The sequence below is a fragment of the Nannospalax galili genome, unplaced genomic scaffold, assembly GCF_000622305.1.
Source record: "Nannospalax galili isolate Female #2095 unplaced genomic scaffold, S.galili_v1.0 scaffold239, whole genome shotgun sequence".
In the NCBI taxonomy this organism is placed as follows: domain Eukaryota; kingdom Metazoa; phylum Chordata; class Mammalia; order Rodentia; family Spalacidae; genus Nannospalax; species Nannospalax galili.
In genome coordinates, this window is record NW_008343017.1 from 501,638 (window position 1) to 522,994 (window position 21,357).

Genomic DNA, 21,357 nt, shown 5'->3' on the forward strand with positions numbered 1-21,357 from the left:
ACCGGCCCGCGGCCTTGGCCCGAGCCTCAGTCTCTCCTTTCCTCTCATTGGCCGGCGCTCTCTGGGTTTCTCCTGTTCCCATCTTGCGATTGGTTGGGGGCTGGCTTTCCCCCACTCAGTCTTTTTCTTCCTGCCCCCCTCCCTTCTCCTTCACCCCTAGGACAGGAGCTCACTGCCTGCCCCCTGTTCCTCGGGAAAGGAGGAATTCGGGGGGGAAAAGTTTCCCAGAAGTTTGGATCAGGGAAGGGACGGGAAGACCGGGAGGGGAAGAGGGAGAGGGAGGAGAGAAAGGAAGAGGGAGGAGAGAGGGAGAGCACTTAAAAAAAAAAAAAAAAAAAAAAAAGATGAAGTCCAGTCCTCACTGCCAGTGAGCGCCTGCCCTGGTGGGTGGGAGCAGGACTCCGCGCTAATGCAGCAGAGCCGCGGCGTTCCGGGCGCTAGTTCCTAGAGGCTGGAGCAGCTGGGGGCGCCGGTCCGATCCGGCGGTGGAGGGCGGGCGGGGAAGGACACCGAGGGAGGGAGCAGATCACCCGCGGAGCCGCCTCCTCTCCCCGGCCCCGCTGGCTGGGCGCTGGGAGCTTGCAGGCGCCGGCTGCCACCTCTGTAGCGGGGGCGAGCGGGGACCCGGGTGCGGGAGGCTAAAATGAGTGAAAGGAGAAGATCTGCAGTCGCCCTGAGCTCCCGAGCACATGCCTTCTCCGTTGAAGCCCTGATCGGCTCAAATAAAAAGCGGAAACTGCGAGACTGGGAGGAGAAGGGGCTGGACCTCTCCATGGAGGCGCTGAGTCCCGCAGGCCCACTCGGGGACACTGAGGACTCGGCGACACACGGCCTGGAGCCCCACCCGGGTGAGTGCCTGGGATCCGACTGCGGGAGGCGGGTGAAAGAGGAATTCCAAACCGCGTTCCCGAGAATGGAGGGAGGCCCTGTCTGCCGACGCCCTGCCTTACTTCGACCTGGGTTTCTTTTTCTTGGCGTAAATGCCTAAGAGTCTCCCGAAATTCCCCGGAACCAGTTTGGGGGTGCTGGCTGGCGGGATCCTTGAGTTTTCTTTGTCAGTTTGAAGCAAGGAGGCCTCCTCGCGTGCAATCCTCTCTCATAGTGGAAGACAGCATTCGAGGTGACCAGGCTGAAGGGCTGCGGGCCCCTGGCTTTGGGAGAGCGCAACCAAAGACAAGGGCTAGAGACTCCGGTGGGTCTGAGCCTGGCTTCTGAGCGCTCCGGAGCACTGGCTCGGGACCCATACTCCAGTCTTGGGAAATGCTCAGTTTTCATCTTTTAGTTCCTCTCCCAATTAACCGTTAGCTGATGGAGCTTATTTGTATTTCTACTTCACTGGAAATAGGAATGGAAATTAGACCTCTTATCCTCTGCCCTGGATCTCTCTTCTGGGCCCAGGTTGTCTGTCTTTGGGTGGATGTTTCAATTAACTGATCTCGGATCTAGGCATATTCTATGTATATAATATGTAGAAGACACTTAAAATGCAGGGCGAGTGTCAGTGTGTGTATTTTAACAGAACCCTAGGAGGGGAAAAACAACTTAATGTTTTGTATTAAGTGCCAAGATTTCAACTGTGCAAAACAGCCCGGGGGAACAGCTGTTGTCAGAACTTTGTGAGCATGCACTAACATTATCACTCATAGCTTGGTTTAGCAGCTTCAGAAAATTTCCAGCCCAGACTTCTAAAACCGTGCAGGAGGTGTACCTGCTGACCAGCCAGCGTTGGGGGGAGTAGACCTGGGTCCTCTGCCTGTAAGACCCAAGGGGTGGTGGTAGGGATCAGCAGCCCACACAGGGTTGAGACTCACAAGCTCAGGAGCTTGGGGATCCCAGCCGGAAAGCTGGCCAAACCCGAAGAGGGACAGCTGTCGCTTACATTTTCTTTTTCAGCAGTGACAGTTCAATTTCCATGCTCCGGAGTCTAATAATAATAGGATTTTAGGAAGAGACCTGCAGAGACAGAGTTTTATGAATTCTCTGTGTTCTTGCAGCCCGTTACGGAATTTGGGGTTAGTGCTGGGGAATTATTTTTATTAGTCGATGAAAAGAAAATTAAAAGGAGATTTATTTTGTCCAACCAAATCTTTCTCTATTTGGATGCCAGTGCAAGTCCACTCATACTCCTGCGTGGGCAACCCAGGAAGGAACGCATGGCTAATGAGCTTTCTTTCTTTTGCCAGATGCTGTTTCCTCACTTAATTTATCTGTTGTCAGAATTTCACTAAGGCGTTCATATAGTCTGTGTCATATAGTTCTTTCAGGCCTTCTGACAACTTTCGATTTGGAAGTTTCTTTTCCTTACCCGACAGTGGAAAAGGAAGAAGTTATTTAACTTTGTAAGATAGATGTCTTGTCAGGGGAGCTTTTCTCTTGGGAGATCCCAGGCTGCCAGGAGTATGTACTGGGTCTTACATTCAAAAGGGCCAACACATAGGGTCAAAACCAGAAACACAGTTAACAGCTTTCTCTTTCTGCCATTTTCCTCAGCCAGAAGTTAGGAGAGCAAAGAGAGGGGACTCTGGAAAGGGAATGTGCCAAGGATATCATCATGGCAAGCTGGTTTCCAGAAGTTTGTTCACGAGTTCCTGCCTGACAAGGATGAGATAGAGCTAATCTTAGTAACACAGTTCAGTAGATCTGTCCGTTATTTTATCACTTGTTTAAAAAGGAAAAAAGGGAGGGGTCCGGATTCAAGAAAATGAAATATGTTTACGGGCAAGGTTCCAGAAGGAGAAATCTAAAGGGGGAGAGCACTGGTGTGCTTTCTGAGGAGCTAGGCTACCAACCAGCTGGACATGGCCTTGGGCAGGTGGGATCCCCAAGTCAGAGCTCCTGCAATGGCCTAGAGGTTTCCTTATGATCTGGATTTAGAATGAGAACACATCTTTGAGGAAAAGAACCCCATAGTGTGTAGATGTGTTGTTGTCTAACACAGCCCCTAATGGACACAGCGGGCCACATTTAAAGAGATGTATATGAATTTGTTTAGTCTTCATGATTCTTTTCCATCTGTCTTCTCCCTATTAGGGCCAGAGAGGTTGCTGTGTGAGTCGCTGGCCTTAGGCTGATAACAAAGCAGACAAAGGGGAAAAATAAATACAAAATAAAAACAAAACTGCCTGGGGCAGGATTAAATTTATATCAGCCCAGAGTAGCTGTATTTGTCATTCTCTCCTTCTTCTCTCTGACCCGTTTAGCGGGTTTTCAGTCGGCCCTGCCCGTGGATCCTGAAACCCACAGGGTCCTCAGCAATCCAGGGCCCAAGCTGTAATGCTGAACTGTAATTCAAACTTGAATTCGAGGACTCGGCCTTTTGCTTTTTCACAGCCCGCTTTTCTTTCCGTGTCTGGACAAAATTGGCTTTAGTAGGCGCCTAAGCACCCGAGGCCTGGGCGCCAACCTGTAGCAGTGGGGAGCCTCCGCGCTGCAGGCAACTCGGCGGTCGGAGGACACAGTGTGTATTTCAAAAATTTCCACCAGAGCCTCGCGGCCGGGAAAAACCCCTGGGCCTGCGGGGCTTCGGCGGAGGCCCCTGCGGTCCTCGCACTGCGGTCCTCCGTCCGCACTCTCTGCCATTGGTAGAGGATGCGAGGATGGAGTCATCACAAGCCGGAGAGGGTCTCGAGTCCGGTTTCTGAGGAGCCGGCTCTCCAGACTGTTCTCAGGCCTCTGGCTGAGCAGCAACCGAAGAGACTTTGCCGCCGGGACCCGCAACAGCTGCTGTGGCCGCGGCCTTGGAAGTGTATTTCGGGCGCGCGGCGGCGCCATCTACGCTCAGACCCCATCCGCCGCTTCTCTCTGCTTCCCCCAACTCTGGTCAGGACTCTTCCCTTCCGAATCCTCCGCCGAGGGCTGTTGAGGCCCGGTCTCCTGCGGAGAGAAATAATTCAAACCTTCTGGGGAGGTATTTCCCTCTTCTGAGATTGCAGGCTGGAGCCCCGCGGCCGGCGGCGGCGCTTCGCAGGCCTAGGGAGGTGGAAGCACGCGAGGGAGGTGGAAGCGTACAGGCAGGCACACGCCGGACACGCAGGCCGATGGGTACCCTCTGCACATGTGCACAAGCAGAGCCCCTTAACAATCTCGCACGCACCCTCGCGCGCAAACCCTAGTGAAAAGAGACAGGAAAAGCCCAAGCAGAAACTCAGCGGTTTGTTTCTAGCGATCTCGGAGTTACCGAAATCACATAAATTAATCTGCCAGTTTATTATTTATTTGCTCAGAGTAAAAATGAGATTTTAATCCTGACATTACGTCTTAACCCACCCCATTCCCAGTAGGGAAACAGGGTGAAACAGAGGAAGTGACTCTTCACTGACGTTTAAAGGACGGATGGAGAGATGGACTGGATGTCAGTGGAGAGAATGCGCTCAGCCAGGACCCAAGCCAACCCTAGGGGACACGCAGAGGGTCGGCCTGGGGTAAAGGACGGTGCCAGGAACTTTAGTTACTCGGTGCTACGTGCACCGCCCTAGACGCTGGAGTAAAGCAAGTGTCCAGGGTGCACAGTCTGCGCCCGCGGAGCAGCCGAGGAGGCCTTGTTGGAAGTTTGCAAGTCTCCCACCTTCTCAGGTCCAAAGGGCCTTCCTCAAAGGCCGCCCCTTTGGTCAGCGACCTTGGGTGAAGGAGAAGCAAGGGAGGAGGTAAGGACAGAATTTGCCATTGGTTGGAGAGGATGGTTGTTGATTGGGGAGTAAGTGCCAGGAGTGTTTTTCTATGGAGATGTCCTGTGGAAGTTGAGGCTGAGAGAGGGCTTCGTCCTGGCTCCTACGGAATGGGAAGGGGTTGTGGAGACTTTCAATCCCAGCTCTGCAATGGTGGTAGAAGTCAGTAGGGTAAGGAGAGTAATTCTAACAGCCCATCTCAAAGAAATGACAATAAGCCGCTTAGGAACAGTTGGGAGGACAGGGCCTGGGGGAAACCTAGATGGTCAGAGTTTCCTGTGCTGGGTAGCAAAGTGAGCTCGCTGCGGTTTACTCTTTGGTAGGCCAACCCCCTATCCTCAAGCCTCAGAACTAGGGTGGTAGGCTAAAGGGTAACAAACTGGCCTGCAGAATACACTCTGTTCGCTGCCTCAAGGTTAGGAGAAGCTGCTCATTTGCCTCTGGTCCTTATTTCCTGGGGCATCTCAGAAACTTTTTCCCTTCTTGCCCTTCTTGCCTCTCCAAGAGGTGGCAAACTTAAGGACCGGCAAAGGCTTTCCTATGCAAGTCAGCTACAACCTTGGGGGTCTGAAATTCTGAATTTGGGTCTCCCCTGTGCCTCCGAGGACATTTCTTATTGAACATCGCTTTTGGGTTCCTAGCTAGCCATTTTGGGTTTACTGATTTTGTGGATGAAATTCCCAGAAAGAAAAGTTCATAGGGTGCCATTTATGTGGGGAGAAAGAATTAAATTTTTTGAAGTGCAGAATTCAGACAGAAATTAAACTGACATAGATCCCATGACATTTTCCTTACACCCCCACATCCTCATATCAATTCAAAAAACAAAAATTTAATTATGAAAGAAAATTAATTTAAAACATCTTTAATGCGCACGCAGCTTGTGTGGTGTGAGAAGAATTGAGGGTCAAACTCCCAAATATGGGGTGTTCTCGGTTTGTGTTCCCCACTTCTTTGTATAGCTTCCATACATGTGGCCATGAACCTATGGAAGCAAATCCTTCATTATTAATCCTCCATGTTGAAGCCCAAGAGAGAAAGACACATGTACGGTCAGAAGACAGAACCTCCGCGTTCATCCAAGTCTATACAGTCACTGCTGTTGTTGAAAAGCAGAATATTCCAGATCCATCACAGTAAGACTATTAGCAAAAACTGCAATATTAATATGAAGACAAACTCTTTGAGATTCGGATTATGGACTCTGGAAGAACTGTTTCTTATACTTAGAAGGAAAGCAGTTATATTTTAAATGTGAGTACAGGTGGTTTCAGAGTAGAAAAAGAAGGTATGGGATGTGTGCAAGAAAAACAAGGCGGTGCTGACCAGTACAAATTCCACAGGGACCAAGGACAGGCTGGAATGTCACTTTCCTTTCTCCTTTCTGGAAATGCAGAAATTCATCTGATGACCTTTTGGAAGCCTAGGTGGTGATTACTTTCTTATTCTCAAAAGTCCAAATGAGTTTAATAGAGAATATTTAAGCAGTCTTCTCATGTAAAGCTTAAGTTTTGACCTTTTGAAATACTCTTCGCAAAAGAAGGGGGAAATAGGGCGCTGATGAGTGTGGAATCTCTTTTTCCTTCTCTCATGCATGTGGTTTATTTTTGCTGTGCTTTTTCTGGTTTCTAGTAAGCCTGGAACTTTATATGCACATGATTGAGATACTTGGGGGTCTGCACTGGGAACAGCAATTAGCAAATTTATAAATCAGGGTCTGTTTACACTTCTTTGGGGAAGGGTAATCATTAGTTAATTTAAGTGAGGCCCTGGCTCCAAGTGTCAGGGTGGAAAATGAGACTAGGTAGGGAGGGCCTGCTGTGAAAATGGAAAGAGGTGGGGAATTTAAGCAACTTGGGAGGACTAATCAACATTTGTTCAGTGCCATTAATGGTTCTCTTAGAGGCAGGATATTTGGTTGAGTACAAACTGGTAAGGACTTATGATACCAGAAGTGAAAACAGGCAGTCACTACACTGATTCTGTTTATAAAACAAGCAAGCAAGCAAAGAAACAGACCTTTATAGAGAAGTGTATAAAAAGTACAAGTATAAACATACAAGTTTACACACCAATACCATACCACCACAAGAACACTATACCCAAGACAAAACTCAAAACTCAAAACTAACTCTGAATGGGATATAGACAATATTTCAGGGATAAGATACTGCAGTGTGTGTGTGTGTGTGTGTGTGTGTGTGTGTGTGTGTGTGTGAAGGCAAACATTTTGTCACCTTTATGTATAATTTGACAACTCTAGAATATCCAAGATTTGAAACTTCAAGCTACTGAGTGTTCTTATTAACTCTTGCTCTACTAATGATTTTGATCAAGAAATAATCAGAAAACAAAACTGCAAATGTGATAAAAAAAATAACAATACCAAGGACAACAGAAAGTTTTCTCCCTGAATTAGTCATTTCAGTTTGTGAATAATGCTGTCTTTATTTGATGGACAAAATGTTGTTTAAATTCTGAAGAGTAATTTCATGACCTCCCATTCCCAGTAGGAAGTAAATGGAATAACTAAAAGAAATCTGGATAACAATTACAGTTTATAGAAATAAGAAAAGAAGCCGTGTGGATTGGGAAAGTTAATTTGGGAATACAGGAAATGCATGTGGAACTTTATCCCCGTTTGTATTCTGTTTTTTTTTTTTTTTAACAATATACTGGGCGAAGCTTAGAAGAGATGGCTACCAAAAGCTGTCACGGCCTTTCTGTAGGACGAGACTACAGAACGAACCAAGCTTCGAGTTTCATATAGCGTTCTCCTGAAAAGATATCATTGGAGGTCTTTATTACACCTAGAGAGATCTTGGCCGCTTTTGCGCCCACTTCTCCACTGGGTGAACGGATTTTCTTAATCCCACCACCGCGGCCTTCCAGGCTGTCCGGGCTGAAAGTATCAGCTTGAGGATCCGGAGGCGGTTAACTTCGCTTTCTGCTGCCGGCCACTCATTTCGTTTGCTCCAGTCTCCCCATCACCCCAAACCCTCTGTATTTTCACCCCTCTCAAAAAAGTTTCAGCTGACTTTTGACTCCACAAGAACCTGGAATTGGATCCCTCGTTGTGAACCAACCCTGGGGCAGTTCGGGTGACTTTCATAAGCGAGTGCTGGGCTGTGGTGGCATCTGTCACCCTTGGGCGGGTCGCCGGGGCCTTGGCGGCGCGGGGCGGAGACGGCCACCTCCCGCAGCGCAGCTCCCTGGTAGCCCGGTGCAGCCCGCTCCCCGCACGGAGTTCGGATTCCGCCCGGGAACGGACCCCGTTTGCAGGCGCCCCGAGTGCCGCGGAGTCTGAAACTGTGGGGTCCAGAATCCCGAGTGATGAGTCCAGCGCTCTAATTACATTCTGGAGAAATGAGAAGGCTTCGGGGTAATTCGAAAAGCCTTGAGAAAAGACACCCCTGAAAACAATCAGAGTCCCCCAAACAAGTACAGAAAACAAACGGAACCCAAGGATCTTACACCTCAAGCCCTGAGGGGAGTTTGAGTTTTGCTTTCATCAGGCTGAACAAATTTCCGAGGAATCAAACTGACTTCAAACATTAGCAATTAGAAACCAGGAATCCCTCCGCCAGTAGAACTTTTTAATCCCTAACCATTTCCAAATGGGTAATTCTGGGGTCAGTAAATATTGTAGCTAATCTGTTAAAAGGATACAGTGCTGTTGTTCAGCTGCCTAAGGTAGAAATGACAGACCTTCAGGATCCCTGCACCGCCCACCCCCCCAGGACCGCGGGATGGAAAAATGACTGTCCTCCATGCTGTTCGTGTGTGTGTGTGTGTGTGTGTGTGTGTGTGTGTGTGTGTGTAAGGGGGACTTATGAACACAAAAATAATTATTGTCTTTAAAGAACCTATCCAACTTTCAAAGTAGGCTGAGAAATGATTACTAGTCACTGGAAATCACTAATTCAGTGAGAAGCTGTCAGGAAAGGCTTCTGGGGGAGTTCTGCCCCAGGTAAGCGCCCATCCCAGACCTGCTGAAAAACAACCGATCTTAGAAGCTGGAAGGGACTCCTCTGTACACAGCAATACTTTCCGCTTTCCGGGGTTCAACAGTTTTCAGTTCAGAAGTTAATTAATAATTTGCTTTTTATTGGTTTAGTTTGAAAGTTAGAGGTGTAGAGAAGGTAGAGGAACCAGAATACTAGTAAAATTGTTGAGAGGCCTCAGTTGTTGTGTTGAGTTTGTACAGACTTCACAGAAAGTTTGCCTGGTCGGTGTTTCTTGCTGTTCATGTATTAGAGTCGGAAGAGGGCAGGACTCAAAATAGAAGACTTACATTCTAGTGCTAGCTTAAGTATTAATGCTGGAACCAGAGACATAAAGGCAGACATATTAATGTTGAAAAGAATGCTCTAAAATTGTTTCCTAGCCACTAGTGAGGCCTTAATTTTTGGTTTGTGAGAGGAGAAAGCCAGGCTCAGATGAAACTCGAGGCCCCTTTAGCTTCAAGATTCCATCATCCTGTTAGCTTTTGTTTTTAAAATATTAACATTTTCTCCTAATGCACCCTGGCCGTTACTTGATCCATCTCTTATAGTACTGGAATGAGGGAAGTTTTACTGTGCTTGTGGAACATTGCAGCAATACCAATCCAAGAGCAAAACAACTTTTTTTAAAAGTAAAATTTTAAATTTTCATAAAGCTTTAGAAAAAGATTTATATTAAAATCACATGTTCAGAAGAAGTCAGAGATCAGTGATTTCCAGTCCTTTGAGTTTGATGGAACCTGCCTATGTGAATGAAGCCAGAAAGGGTTGTATGGGATTAAGGAGTTGAAAGGAAATGCAAATTATGCCTGCTTTGACCATGTTCTGTATGAGTCCCAGAAATCACCAGAAAAGCCAAGTGTTGGAAAAGATTGAGAAAGGTAATTTTATCACTAGTGAATTGAATTGGTAGAGAGAGAAAAAAAAATCCCTTGCCCTCTATTACAGTTTGAGACTGAAGGAGAGCAATAGTAACTATTTTCCATGTCTAGCCTGCTAAGCTGAGATCTTGATCTGGCAGGGATGAGGGAATGCTAAAAGGACGACTTAGTAACAGGCAAAAGGCTTGTCAACAAGATAGATCAGAAGACAGCTTAGCATTCAAGGCCTCTATTCATAGCACTGAACTGGAAGGCAGGGTCAGAGGCAGCGCTGGGCCCAGCACACACCTAGCAGGATTTCTCAGATTTCCATCTTGGGAGGTTCTGCCTCCTCAGACTTTTGTAGCCCAGTGCTGGCTCCCCGCCCTTGTTTATGACCTCGTTTTGCACAGCCCCTATACTCATGGAATGTGTGGGGTTACCAGTTGCCCTTGACTCCCTGTTACTCTGTAAATTGCTATAGGTCAAGGGCTTTGTTTTCATTGCTTTGGTTTCTCTAGAACTTAGCATAAGTATCTATCACTTAAAATATAATGATAATCACAGCACAATACAAACAATAATAACAAATAGCAACTTTCATTGAACATGTGTCAGCCATTGGACCAGGCTTGTGTATGCACACACATATATCCATACTTATACACATACATACATTCTAATTATTTACATGTAACAACTACATCTATCAAAACACTGAGGGAGTTACTCTTATAGTATTATTTCTATTTGGTTCAATGAATGTATTAATTATTTAGGATAGTGGTCAAAAGCTCAGCTTCTTGGAATCACATGGCTTGTTTCTGAGTTCTGGGTCTAATACTCCCTAGTTGAATGCCCTCGTACAACTTAGTTAATTTCCTTTAACCCAAGTTTTTGTATCTGTGAAGTGGGAATAATGTGTTCAGCAAGTGGTTGATGCCAGGGTCTGAAGAGATAGTGTACATACAGTTAGAAAAGCTTTGGCACAGTGTCCTCTCAGTTGAGTTGGTGACTAGTGACTTTAGTGACCAGATTGGATAGGAAAGGGTGGCAAATTGTCATTACTGGGAGCTAGTACTCCTTTTCATTGAGAGTGGAATCAGTACTCTGTTTATAGCCTGGAATTAGAAGCAGTACAGAATCTGAGTATGCATGGTAAATAAACTTAGGTAGAACTGAGAATTATTGTTACTCAAGATTCCACCAAGACAGAAAGCCAGAACCTGATAGAAAGTGAGGGTCTCCAAGGGTGGAGATCCACTGCTAAAACACAGTAGGAGGAGTTAGTGAGGTAGGGCTGGACTGCTCAGATTTACCATCTCCCCTATGAACTCAGTAGTGATAAGACACAGCAGACTGCCTAGTGGAATGACACAAGGAGGATTCTCTAGTTAGTTTCTACCTGTAGCCTAGGAATCCTCAAAAGGTCGGACTTTGCCTGATAAGAAATAGGAAGATTTAATCTTCCTTTGTAAGGCCATATTCTGATGGAATTTAGGGATTCTGGGGCAAATGAGCTAGTTGTACCAATTGGCTGAGGCTACAGTAAATTAGGATCAGCATGTATTATTTGTTTGAACTGAAAGACAGCTAGAGTTGAGAGAGGAGAGAGGAGAGAGGAGAGAGGAGAGAGGAGAGAGATAGAGAGAGAGAGAGAGAGAGAGAGAGAGAGAGAGAGATGACACCTAAAGTTGACCTATGGCATCGATACACATGTGAACACACATGTACATGCATCTGCACATACATGCATTCCCCCATACATGAACATGTTCACACAAACACACACACAGAGAGAGAGAGAGAGAGAGAGAGAGAGAGAGAGAGAGAGAGAATTAAATGCCAGGGAAGAAGAGCTTGTGAATTTTTTTTATGAAACAGCTGGAACCTTAGTACTGTATTAAAGCCCACATCTGGCTTCCCTGGTTTGCCCAGTTTTCTTGCTTTTAGAAAACAGAAGCCTGGAGTTGATCGGTTGCTGTTTTTGTTCTTATGCTGTTTCCTTGTAGTAGGGGGGAGAAGTTAGCTTCTTAAGAAGAGGGCCACAGATGTGATCCCTTCCTACACCTCTTTCAGGCAGCTCAGGGCCCTTCATCACAAGCTCTCAGTCCCTGACCCTGCAGAGAAGAGAGCTATACTTTCCTGTAGAAAGCCAGGGCTCTATTTGAAATGGACTCTCCAAGACAGAGCCTCTAGTACTTTTCTATACTTTTCTCACCTTACAAGCACCATCTTAGCTCAGTGTGTACATGACTGTAGCTATGGGCTTATGGGCTGAAGGTATACTCTGAAAGAGGCACTGTACTGATGGTATTATTTTCTCTCTTTTAAAAAAATATTTATTTTTATGTGTATGTATATGTGTGTGGTTGTGTATATGTATCAGAAGAGGGTGTTAGATCCCTTTGAGCTGGAGTTACAAGAGGTTGTGAGTTCCAGCACTTGGGTGCTGAGAACAGAACTTGGGTCTTCAGCAAGAGTAGCACTGAGTCACCTCTCCAGCCCCTTATGCATTCTCTTACTACATTCACTCAGTAGTCCTCAGAGAAAGATAATTGTTTCACTGTTGAACTGAGCAGGAAATTGAGGCTCAAAAGATTGAATGTCTTACCTACAGCCATGCAGCTCTAGTTCACTTCAAGCAGCCTGGCCAGAATCTGAACCCAGCTGTGCTACTCCAAGTCAATATCCTTAACCACTGCCCTCTATTGCCTCCACTATAGACAATTATTAGCTGCTTTAGGGAGAATATTTTGTGGATAGAAATATATACTTGCTGCCTGCTATGCCCCAAACAACTACTTAAATCAGAAATCAGCTTATTTGCACTCTCTGGGTCTCTGCCCATTTTGTTTGTTATTACTAGTCTCTCTTGTCTTCAAGTGGCTTCAGCCATGCCTGTTGGTGGAGGGCTTCATGTGAGAGCAGTGTCAGTTGAATGTCTAAGCCATGATCTTTGGAATGGGGATGTTCAGCCTTCCCAGTGTGTCCGGCTTTTCTTTGACTTTAAGGAACAGGAATCTCAACTCTGAAGGGTCATGCTTACATATTGAATTTGACCTAAAACCTCCTCAGTCCTAAAGCTCTCCTGCAGTGAAAGTCAGGAAAAACTAACTGCTCTGTTTTATCCATTCCCCTTCTTCATTCACAACGGGATGGATGGAATCTTATTGGTAATTGATTCAAAATGGAACAGCTTAGGAAGGTATCAGTTGCAGTGACTGGCAATGTGTACATTTCTAAGTACCGTTGATTTTTTTTTTCAAACTCAGCAATCACAGCTGAAATCCCTTTGCCATGGATTGAATTTACAAAGGAAGAGATTCTGATTTCCACAGTGGCTTCTTTTTAATGCCTGAGGATTAGGAAACTGCCTTGAGGACCCACTGCAAGTACACCCGCTCTTCGAGTCTCGGCTTTAACGTTAACCTCTCAGTGACTGCTGTGATTCATTTGTTTGTAACAGCTCTATTTAGAGCAGCCTTGTTTGGTATGGGATCTGTTATTTGCTGAAATCTGTCATCTCGATAAACACTTACGTTCATGCTCCATTTCTCTTTTCCTGCTGTAACTGGATGAGATGCCAGCAATGACTTTCAGAGTCACTTAACAGCCATTTTTTTTTTTTTTTTTACTTTTTTGGGGGTCCACCTGTTCACTGTCTTTCCATCACTTTCCCTCCCACTCCAAGTAACTTTCCTCTCTTAGGAAGTCAGATGTCTCCAAAAGGGATTTGGAGAAAATCCATACCCACTTACCCCCTGATTTCCATGTGTAGATTTTACCATTAATGTATTTCTTGGCTGTTTAATTGTACAGCCTGTTGCAGCTCTGTCTGGTGTGCCCAGTGAAAGAAAAGTGGCTTTTACAAGCTAAAAAGAGCATGATATAAAAGTCCATCTCTGCCTTACAGATTTTCTTTCTCTCATTGACAGCCCTACCCCATGCAGGCAACTGATTGGTGGGATTTGATACGCTCTTGCAGCAACAGAAGCATCTGAAGCTCTGGGCCCATTTCCTTTCTCAGGGAACATGCATGAAGACAGTCTCATGAAGTGCAGAGTGTGGCTGATGATGGGGTGAATGCCCCAGTCTTGCTGCTTTGCTGGATCTCATCCATTAGAGCTGCCCACGTAGAAATGTAGATTGTGCAAGATATGCTACCAGCTCAGCCTGGGCCCTTCCATCTCCTCCAGCATTCACAGCAGTAGTCGCATGACCAGCGTTAATCCTGGGAACTTTAGATGTCATCTGGTGCATCTGTCCATTGCCCAGATTAGACTGTGATATCACAGAGATTTAAGGCCTCTCTGTGATATTCTGGGTGGCAGGTATAGCAGCAGATGCTCCCTGCAGATACAAAGCCAATCTGGCTGCCTGCCGTGGAAAACAGATCGTAAGCCAAGCCTTGGTGCATGCACATGTATGCGTGTTGGGCTGAGGTGATGAGGGGTGTTGTGGAGAGCTGGGTGTAACGCTCCCCAGCCTGTATGGGTGAATTGGTTCCGGATGTTAACATTTTTTCCTTGGGGCTTGGCTACATTCTTCTTTTTCTTTGCCTGTCTGTTTTCCTGCCTGAACTGCTGGGCTTCCACAGCTGTGTGGCTTATTGCTAGTGAGTACTGAGATTTTTTTTTCTGCTGGTTCTGGGTGGGGACCAAACCCAGGGCCTTGCACTTGTGAGGCAAGTGCTCTACTACTGAGCCAAATCCCCAATAGCACTAGTGAATTTTGAGAATGAAAGTCATGCTTTATCACAAGGAGAAAAATTTTTTTGAACATGTGTGTAGATATAGACTTTTGAGGAGTTTTCACTCAGATTCTTTTCTGGATTTTGAAGGTTTCTGCTTTCTTCTGTCATACTCACCCTGTACACATTGGAGCCTCTGTTGGGAGATGAGTATGGAATATCCTAGAAAGCAGAAAGCCTTTCATAGTCTAGAAGCAGAAGACACTACCTGGTGTGGGAATTCAAAACCAAAGAAGGGGGCTGTTATGGATTGGATATGTATTGCTCTCCAAAGGTCATGTACTATAAAGGCCTGGGCCACCCTATGTTGAGGCAGGTGGTGGAACCTGTGGGAGGTGGGGCCTCACTGGAGGAAGTGAGGTCATTGGGGGCATACCCTTAGCAGGCCCTGGCTCCTTCCTTTCTCTCTTTGCTTCCTGCCTGCTGTTAGGTGAGTAGCTTTGTTCTGTCATGCCCAGAAACAATGACACCAATGGAACCTCTGAAACTATGAGCCGAAATAAATTTTCCTCCTTTAATCTCATGCATTTCGCCACAGTGATGGAAAGCTGACTCACACAGAGGCTGAGCAGACAGCATTGTGCAACAGAGGAGTGAGGGTTTGGGGGTCAGGATATATATGGTTGCACTCTTCTTGCCCTATGAGATTGGTGTTAACCTCAGACTCTTGAGGAACTGAGGCAAGTAAGGAGAGGATGGATTTGATGCTCTCTCTATTTGGTGGCCATCTTTGCCTACATGGAAACATATACTACAATTATGTAGTACTTTTCTTGATTAAAAATTTAAGTTTAGTTATTTTAATTTTATGTGTATTTTGCCTGCATGTATATAAATGTACTGGTGCATGAAATGCATGTGGAGGCCAGAAGAGGGCATCAAATCCTTTGGAACAGGAGTTACGAATGGTTGTTAGCTGCCATGTGGGTGTTGGGAACTGAACCTGGGTCCTCTACAAGAGCAGCCAGTACTCTTAACTGCTGAGCCATCTCCCTACCTCCCTTTTCCTTGATCTTTGTCTACAATGCAGTACTGGTCATAGGAGGAAGAGTAAAGTAGAAATTACTTTAAGGGTGACTTGGCTTCAAAGATGTCCCTACATGAGGTGTCTGCCAGTCACCCCTAGATGAGTCAATTGATCTCCTCACCCTGGAGTTTCCATCTGTAATGGGGATGAAGACACTTGATTTGAGTAAGAAGCAAAGATTATGGAATTATACTATTAACAAGGCATTTTTGTATATAGGAATTGCTGAGCGCCCTCTGTATGGAGAAATTTGTTATGGGCCTTTCTTTTTCCTGAAAAGGCATTAACATTTAGGGACAAGATTAATTTGGTGGAGTTTTTTTTTCCTCCCACAGTTCTTTATACGTTTCAGGCCTTATGTCCACAGCAATCTCTGTTTTCTTTCCACCAAAGGAGATAAAGAAATGGAATAAAAAGGAAATTAAAAAATCCCCAATATTAAGCAGAAGTACAACAATATCTGTGAATGAAAGACAGACTGATTATGTTTAAGAAGGCAGAGTTGGGCTAAGCTCAAGCAGAATGATAGAAATTCTGACTTTTCCTTCTCATAAGTTGTGAGGAATGTGTGAGTGAACTGACAGGAGGTCCCGGCTCAGGGCTCAGCTTCATGATTGGGGAGAAGACAGGTTGTCAGGAGAAGAAATAACAGCCCCCTGAAACATAAGGTAATCTCTGAGCAAGCTGGAGGGCTGAGGAATGCAGAGCAGCGTCGTGAGAAAGTACCTCAGAAACAGCTTTCATAGACAGTCAGGGAAGGACTGTTTGTGAAGGATGAATACACAATGTGCCTGGTCCTTTTGGTCCTATTATGTATAAACTCCTTAGTACTGTTCTGGGCTGACTCAGATGACCAAGGAGGTACACGGTATCACTTTGCTCTTTCCTTTTGTCTTGTTTATCTTCTGACCTGCCTTCCTGCTGGTTGTAACTGGAGCTTGCCCCAGAAGAGATGTTCTGGCTGATTTCGCAGTTGCCTTTTGTGACTTCCAGGACAGCATCTCTCTGACCTGGATTTTGTTAATAGTCTACACTAGAGGCTGTATTGACTATGACATTATAGCTAGTCTATCCTGGAAAAACCTAGAACCGACTTCCTAATCTCATGTTTATGATTTTCAAACAAACCTTGATATACTTGGTACTCAAAGTAGAGATCGAAGCCTGAAAGGCTTCTGGGTAAACAGGGAACCTCCCTCTGCCTGGCTCAGAGGCTGTGGTCAATAGAGACCATAATCTGCCCTGGGTAGTGGTGCATGCCTTTAGTCCCAGCACTTAAGATACAGAGGTAGAGGCAGAGGCAGGTGGATCTCTGTGAGATCAAGGCCAGCCTGGTCTACGTGGTAAATTCCAGGCCAGCTGGAGTTATAGGGAGAGCCTGTCTCAAAAAGACAAAAGGAAAAAAACAAAACAAAACTAGAGACCATAATCCAACATTCTTGAGATGCGCATTTCTTTAGGTGAGGAGTTTGTTATCAATACTTTGTTTTGGAGCCCAAACCAGAATCACAAGGTCCTCAAATCAGTTTCTATGCCAAGATGTTCTGGGGTCTCTCCTTCATTCAGCAGATCAACAAAGCAGGTTTTAAAAAAATAACTGTAGGCCAGGCGTGGTGGCGCACATCTTTAATCCAGCACGGATCTCTGGGAGTTCAAAGCCAGCCTGGTCTACATAGTGAGTTCCAGGACAGCTGGGCCTCAAAAAGACCAGAAAAAAAAAAGTGTAAAATATCGGCACCAACTCTTATGATACTCTGAGTAATTTCTGTGAATACAACTCTTTTATTTTCACTGATGGGTTTGGGATTTATAGTCAGATATCACCATAGCTCACTTTATGAAGTATGTGAGTTTCTTTGAATGTGTACAAAACATTTTAGGTCGGCAAACAGCTTTTATGCAAGAAGAGCATTTGTTGTTTTTAGATGTAATATTCTAGAATGAAATGATGACAGACAAAAATTTTCATTGATAACATGAGGAAAGATTTTTATATGTAAAATGTGCTAAAAGTAAGTTGTGTCTTCCTATAATGAGCTGCATATTTTAGTTCAGGCTGGAAAACCATTTGTATACTTGACTTGACTCTTACCTCCTGTTTTGCCCAGCTCTAAGATTCTGTGTATTTCTGCTTGAAATTAAAAAATACCTGTTTCAGGATATTCTTAAAGAAAAATTAAAATGTTTTATTGAGGTCAACTTCTCATACCCTACAAGGATCTGTGTTAGGTTCACTACTTAATGTAGTTGAAAGTGTTGCTACTTGACTCACAAAGACTTTCCAGGATGTTTAAATGGAGTGGAATGGTTGAAGTCTGTATTTTAGAAAAATTCTTAGATAGTTTTGATGGACAGCTCAATTTGGAAGTCACTGTTGAATACTATTACCTGCTTCTTAGGGGAGCTGTAAGAAAATGGGCTGAAAGGTACATGTTTAGTCAGAGTGCCCTTGAATCCAAAATTTTAAGACTATGGTAAGAGCTCTACCTTACCTAAACAAGTGGCCTAGCTTAGACCATGCATTCTCGTAGCAGAGCATTGCTTTTTGTTTTAATAGGAATGATTTGTGGCTATTGAAATAATATGGGGCTGTAAGTAATATCTGATTACAGGCTCCCTAGGCAAATGAGGCTCAGAATGTTTTTCTGGTTGTGGCAAATACAACTTGTTATTTTACAGAGTCATGGAAAAGGAAACTCCTTCAGGGTTTTAACATTGACAGCAGAATATCATTCTGGAAGTGAATTACTTTAAAATTAAATTTAATTTGATGCAGGTTAACTCAGGGAGCTCTGCCCAATATTTTCAACTCTCAGGCTATTTAGACCTGAATGAAGCTCCAAGTGGAACAAAACACAAGTTTCAGAGTGCAGCACTTGATTAATCTGTTTTTGTCTGCACAACTTTCACTGTTTTGCCACATGTTTTCGGTGCTTTTTCTTTTCCTTGTCTCTGTCCTTCACTTGACTGATGGATTTGATTCACTGAGTGGGTGAATCAGCTATTGGTTTGACGAAATACAGCTATATTGATTGGGCACACAGAAAATATAGAACCTGAGCTTGGCGGGGAACACATCTCTAAAATCATCTTCATAGAAATATTGCCCAATAATGTTGCTACTTATAGGTCATGTCTATTATTTATTATTATTATTATTATTATTATTATTATTATTATTATTGGTCCAACTTACAGAGATCCGCCTGCCTCTGCCACCCAAGTGCTGGTATTAAAGGCGTGTGCCACCACGCCCAGTTACGTCTATGATTTTTTTATACAGTGTTTCTACCACTGTGAAATCTCAAATAACCACCAATTATCGAGTTATTTTAGTCCTTCAGTTCCGGAATTATTCAATTAGATGCTTGATTAAGTCAAAACAATACCACACAAACATGTTGATTAGTATCCAGTTATAAAAATTAGCACTAATAACTTGCAGATTCCTTAATAAGTGTGCAGTGTGGTGAGTGCTTCTGTTCAGTCTGTGTACCTTGATAGTCAGTGTGTTTGTGTGTGAAGGTTAACTGTAAGCATCACAGGGTCAACTCTTCTTTCTCCCATGGTACATTGTACCTCTCATAGAACACCACAATGATGGTATCAGAACATGAACATTTGTATCCAGACCCTTCGCTAAATCTTTCATGTGCACCGAAAGTCATTTTTTTTTTTTTGGTCTGTGTATCGCTAGTCTTCATATCACTCTTGGTTTGCAATAAATATGTGTGGCAAAAAATGAATCAATCATATTTTGGGGTTTTGCTTGTGGTAGGTTATCATAGTAACTTTTTGGTTGATCCAACTGACTGGAAAATTAAGGCAAATTATTGAGTCTCCACCCAAAAGATCACTTGTGTAATACTGCTAATATTTTACATTTGTATAGCAGTTTATTTTCTCAAAGGACAGTCTGTCTCAGAATGGAAAAAAAATCACACTAATAATCACATTTAAAACCTTAAAAAATGAAACCGCTAGTCATCTTATCATAGATGCAGGGAAACAAATGAAGACAACTTGTTCAAGGTCACAGTCAGGTGGACAGGCACATTACTTTCCTGTTAAGACCTCCAGCCTCAGTTCCTTATGCTGGGCTATGTGGAAGGGAGGTTCAAGATGTTCTGGGGGACAGGTAGAGTACTGCTCTATGCTCTGAGGCTATGTGGAAGGGAGGTTCAAGATGTTCTGGGGGACAGGTAGAGAACTGCTCTATGCTCTGAGGCTATGTGGAAGGGAGGTTCAAGATGTTCTGGGGGACAGGTAGAGTACTGCTCTATGCTCTGAGGCTATGTGGAAGGGAGGTTCAAGATGTTCTGGGGGACAGGTAGAGTACTGCTCTATGCTCTGAGGCTATGTGGAAGGGAGGTTCAAGATGTTCTGGGGGACAGGTAGAGTACTGCTCTATGCTCTGAGGCTATGTGGAAGGGAGGTTCAAGATGTTCTGGGGGACAGGTAGAGTACTGCTCTATGCTCTGAGGCTCTCTGAATGTGCAGTGGGTTTTCTCCTGGTTCTACGGGGGTCTGGATTAAGGCTGGACTTAGAGTGTGTGGTAATGCTGTAGAGATCTTCCTTCAGTCTTTCCAAGGAGCCAGTGTGTCCGAGTCTGCGATGTTCACCTGTGTTTCTTTTGCTGTTACCAGTAGTCTCAGAGGCATGTGCTCCACACCCTTTACCAAATCCCTGCTGGATAACAATGATCATAGGCATCTAGCTCTGGAGATGGGCCTCTGATGACTTCCACATCTATTGAGCCAATATGTGCATAGCAAATGCATTCATAGAAATTTTCTGAAAGACTTGGTCACAGCCTCAAACCACAAGACAAGTTCTATTCTTTTTCTCTTAAAGTATTATCACCTTTGTGCCTTAGATAATCAAAATGGCCTTTAAGTTTCTATTCTTTAATGGGCTATGCTATTAATAATTATTGTTTATCTCTGCTTTTACTCATGAATTTAACAATTCAAATAATTTGTACATATGCTAAAAATTCAGGCTAGGAAGATAGATCAATGGGTAAAGCACTTGCCATGCAAAAATGAATATTTGAGTTCAGATACTCAAAACTCACATAAATCAGTTGTAGTTCACACCTGTAATCCTGGTGATCCTATGGAAGATGGGAAATGGGGACATCCTCTGAAGCTCACAGGTCAGCTAGCCTGGGACACATAGTGCTGGATAGCAGTGTCTCAAACATGGTGGCAGGTGAGGACTGTCACAAGGTTGCACACACACACACACACACACACATACACACACACATACACACACATACACATACACACATACACATACACACATACACACATACACATACACATACATACACACACATACACACACATACACACACACACACACACAAATTCTAATAAGCCTAATGAGAAAGTAATCTTCCACTCCAAGTCTCCTATCTTATTGTTTCAGAAAACTACTACCAATTTCTTTTTCATTATTCCAGAAGTATTCATGTCATTATTTTAATGATATATATGGGTGATTATATGCACAGACACACTCACACACACACACACACACACACCTATCTATAGACACACAAACTTCACAAAACAGGATTATGGCATGATGCATGTAGTACTTTGGGCTTCATGGTTTTGCTTTAGACCTGTCATAGTAGAAATTGATGAGGGCTTTACTTGCAGTTCTCCCTTCCCTTCATTTATTATTTATTTATTTATTTATTATTTATCTATCTGTCTGTCTGTCTGTCTGTCTATCTAGCTATCCATCCATCCTTCCATCCATCCACCCATCTATCTATCTATCTAGAGACAAGGTTTCTCACTATATAGCCCTGACTGTCCTAGAACTCACTGTGTAGACCAGGCTGGCCTCAAATTCACAGAGATATGCCTCCCTCTGCCTCCAGAGTGCTGGGATTAAAGGTATGTGCTACCATGCCTGACCCCCTTCCCTACATTAAAATATATATATATATATATATATATATGGTCTTTTTGAGACAGGGTCTCCCTGTAGCCCCAGCTGTCCTGGAACTCACCATGTAGACCAGGCTGG

At 44.4% G+C, this 21,357-nt stretch overlaps 1 protein-coding gene across 1 annotated transcript in view; it reads left to right on the forward strand.

Moving 5' to 3' along the window:
* The first annotated feature begins 320 nt into the window (after positions 1-320).
* Positions 321-21,357, forward strand: part of Tbx15 (T-box transcription factor 15) — a 110,054-nt gene continuing 89,017 nt past the window's right edge. Inside the window, exon 1 of the mRNA XM_008839012.2 lies at positions 321-848. Within this exon, the coding sequence (XP_008837234.1) occupies positions 644-848 (205 nt within the window). The 5' untranslated portion in view covers positions 321-643. The remainder of the gene's footprint in view (positions 849-21,357) is intronic.